The 3,670-nt window shown below is 40.0% G+C and overlaps 1 protein-coding gene across 1 annotated transcript; it reads left to right on the top strand.

Moving 5' to 3' along the window:
* Positions 1 to 230: 230 nt before the first annotated feature.
* Positions 231 to 764, top strand: LOC137709027 (uncharacterized). The gene has a single exon (XM_068448174.1). The coding sequence runs from the start codon at positions 231 to 233 to the stop codon at positions 762 to 764; it is 534 nt and encodes a 177-aa protein (XP_068304275.1).
* The last annotated feature ends 2,906 nt before the right edge of the window (positions 765 to 3,670 follow it).

Here is a 3,670-nt window from a genome sequence, read left to right as displayed (position 1 = left end):
TGTTTGGTTGTTGATCATGTAGGCTTAATACTAGGAAGCAGATGAACAAATTCAATAAGGATATCCCTATATATTGTCCTATCTGCAAAACTGCTGTTGAGGATCAAACTCACTTATTTCTTTTGTGTAACCATGCGTGTTTAGTTTGGAATCTTTTTCCAACCTCAAATATTAGTTCAAATGCGGGAATTAGTTTTAACGAGTTGTTAGATAGCTTATCTTACTCGGATATGAATGAGTTAAGTGATTTAAGTAAATTTCTCACCATCTGTTGGCAAATCTGGAATGATCGATACAATGTAATTTTTCGTCAAGGGACTCCATGTCCTGAGAGGATACATATCATTGCTTCGAGCGTTGGTCAAGAGTTTTTCAAAGCTAACTTTAGGGCGATTTCTATTAGGAACCTTGATAATTACCCCATCATTAAGTGGCATACCCCGAACAAAGGTTTTATCAAGCTTAACTTCAATGGATCTGCTAGCGATGACAAGGCTGGTGCTTGTTTTGTGGTTCCAAATGAAGATGGATTTGTTATTGGAGTAGGGGACTTTAATTTGAATGGTGCAACAATCAATGAAGTAGAGGCTAGAGCTTTAAAGGAGGGTTTCACATATATCAAGAGGAAAGGCTTCAACAAGGTTCTTATTGGAGGAGATTCCAAGCTTATATTGGGGCGCTTCAATGGACGGTCGAACCTCCATGGAATATTTGCACTTGCATTGATGACATTCAATGGTTCGCTTCAGCTTGTTCATCAATGATGTGGAAGTATACCTTCAAGGAAGCTAATTTTCTAGCGGATGTCTTTGCTAAGTAGGGGCTTATTAGTAGTAATAGCCATTTTTGGGAGTATTGTATTCCTAATTTTGTTCATCCCACCTTCATTTTTGACTCTTTAGGTAGTGATTGTCAGCGTGGTTTCTCGTTCTAATGCATTTTTTTTTCTGTATATATATAAAAAGTTAGAGATTCTTGCGCACACAACCTCAACCCAACTTAACTCCAAGAAAGATTGGGTTAAGGTTAAGGTTTGGTCAGATTCAAGTTGGCCCAACCCAAGTTGCACCATTTCGACAATGCGGAGGCATTTTAAAGATTCATAAACCAAAATAGGTTAGAATGACAAAATAAGTCTAGTTAACAAGAGCATTGCCATGAGATGCAGAACCGCTACTTCAGAAGAGAATAATTCTGTTTTCCACAGTTTTCTAAATTCAATAAAACTTTTCTGGAACGAAATTTGTGGTTATATTGTCTAGATCTGATGTTTTTCCCTATACAAACAGAAACAAAGAACAATAACTAGAATAAGCTTTGTACCTAAATAACGATTCACCCAACAGGTACTATCATACTAAGATATCAAGTGTAATTGTTATACTTTCTTAATGCATACTACTTGAGCTCATCAATGGTTATAAATGGATCATCATGAGTGCTTTTAAAGGTCATAGTGATAAAACCCTAACTTTGCATCTTGACTTCTGTGTATGTTAAACCCCACCCCCATTTTATTTAAAAATGGTTTTTTTTAGTTCTTAATTGGTGAGCCTAAGGGGCCCACCCCTTTTATTTGTGTCCCCCACTCCATGACCCTCTTTTTTCTCTCCTTCCTTCTTTCTTCTCTTAACTCTCTCTGCACTCTCTCCTTCTACCTGAGCACCACACACACGCATGCAAACCACCCACCCTTTTGTAGCCTCGATGAACCCATCACCCTCGAGACTCCCTCGTCAGGATCTTCAACACATCGAAGTCTCTCTTTTCATTCTGCCACGGCAAGCACCGAGAGGGTGTAATGGCGAACTCCGTCGAACTCCACCATTTGCAAGTAGGTGAGGCTCAAAATCATCTTACCCTATCTTAATTTGGATGTTGGTACTAATTTCTGAGTATGTATACCTGTTTTAGTGAAGGTTGGACTTGAAATCAGTTCGGGTGTGTTAAACCAAGATTCCGGCTGGTACCCGTGGCTTCCAGGCCATTTTCCGGCCAACTCCCACCATGACGACGGGAACCAAGGGTATATTTCGGTTCCTTACCTTCGGGGCTTCAATTTGATATATTGAATGACATGTTTTGGTTGAGTTTTGAGCTCCATCGGAGCTTGGGAATTCTCCGGCCGAAATCCGGCCTTCTGCTTCCTTGGAATCCAGCGACCCACCAAACCCAAGGCCTTTGGGCCTTTCCTGCCGAGCCCAACCTAAACCTATTTCCTTTTTATTTTAATTTTAGTTAAATTGTTTTAAACCAAATAGGGCCCTTTGGGCTATTTTCTGTTAAGGGCTTGAGCCCGATCCCCCAAAACCTTTTCAAAATAGGCCTTCGAGCCTTCGGCCCATGTAGCAAAACCCTAAACCCTTAGGCTTTAGGACCTAAGCCTTAATTCGGATCCAAGCCCAAAACCCGTTGACCTAGTCTGATCTGGTTGACTGACCCATTGACTTGACCCGTACCCAGTGACCATTGATTTCCGGTCAATGTTGATTGTTAACTTTGACCGTTGACCGGGCAACGTTGACTTTAACTGTTGACTTTTTGGGTTTTCGTTCGAGACCTCTCCTAGGCTAATTTTGATGTCTTGGACCCGTTTCCGATGTCGGTTTTCTCAAATTAAATCGTTTAAGTAGAGTTTGACTAAATATACCATTATTGTGCATAGGGGCAATTAATTGTGGCGTTTTCGTCTTCGCTAATTGCATGGCTCTTCGGCAACTGAGTACTGTGAGTGGAACCCTTCTAAAATTACATGATTTCATAGTTTAATTGCATAAATGAAAAGCATGCCTTATGAGTTTATGGATTGATTTTATGTTAAGCATGTTTATTGAAATGTTGATTATCGTCTCGTTATTTTGTGAGGAATTAATTGTTGGCCTATATTAAGCTATAGTTTGATATATTGTATTTTCTATAAAAACCATGAACTGGTAGACTATCTGATGGATGACGATAGGATGCTAGAACATGTTTTAGAAACCCCTCTTTATAGTATATATGATAGATGACTTTATACTATGAAGTGGTTAATTATGAGAGGCGTAACTATTTGTGTGTACCTAGTGGACACTATGCCGCCGGGGGTGAGGATCTGGTGTTGGCAGATAGGCCGGGAGAAATAATCCCTAGCTACGGGCTGAGGGACACTGAGCAGGCACTGGGCCGAGAGTTGGTAATCTCTAGCTACGGGCGCAGAGACCACGGTGCTGGCATAGGGTCGGGAGTTATATTTATTCAATGATCTTACTAGCAGCACATCGCGTTTGCGAGACGATCCGTGAGACAATTGATATTTTGATTTCTGCGATGTTTTTCCGCGATATGTCTTTTGAGATGTTTTTGGCATGCTAGGGTTTTCAGTAAACCTATCACCTATTATGCTAGTAGTTTTCTTTATATAAACTGTGGGGGTTAGTATCTTGTTAACTGTTTTATTATTATTGTATATATAAACTTGGTCTACTCAACTTTGTTTTGCGCCCCCATTCAGGTCTTAGAATCGAGGCATACAATCCCGGCATCAAGGCACTTCAACATCGGCATCTTTGAGCCATCTCGGTGTAGGACCCTCTCCTTATTCATTCAATTTTATATTATTTCTTTTAGTGTTCTAATTAGCTGTATGCTCTGAACACATTCCTAAGTTGTTAATTCATTGTATTTCAAT

The sequence above is a fragment of the Pyrus communis genome, chromosome 11, assembly GCF_963583255.1.
Source record: "Pyrus communis chromosome 11, drPyrComm1.1, whole genome shotgun sequence".
Classification (NCBI taxonomy): domain Eukaryota; kingdom Viridiplantae; phylum Streptophyta; class Magnoliopsida; order Rosales; family Rosaceae; genus Pyrus; species Pyrus communis.
The sequence above is the reverse complement of the archived record's forward strand: the minus strand, read 5'-3'. Positions and strand labels throughout refer to the sequence as shown.

Excerpts from the sequence above, each read along its gene's own strand:
- LOC137709027 (XM_068448174.1), top strand. The coding sequence starts at position 231 with ATGAATGAGTTAAGTGATTTAAGTAAATTTCTCACCATCTGTTGGCAA.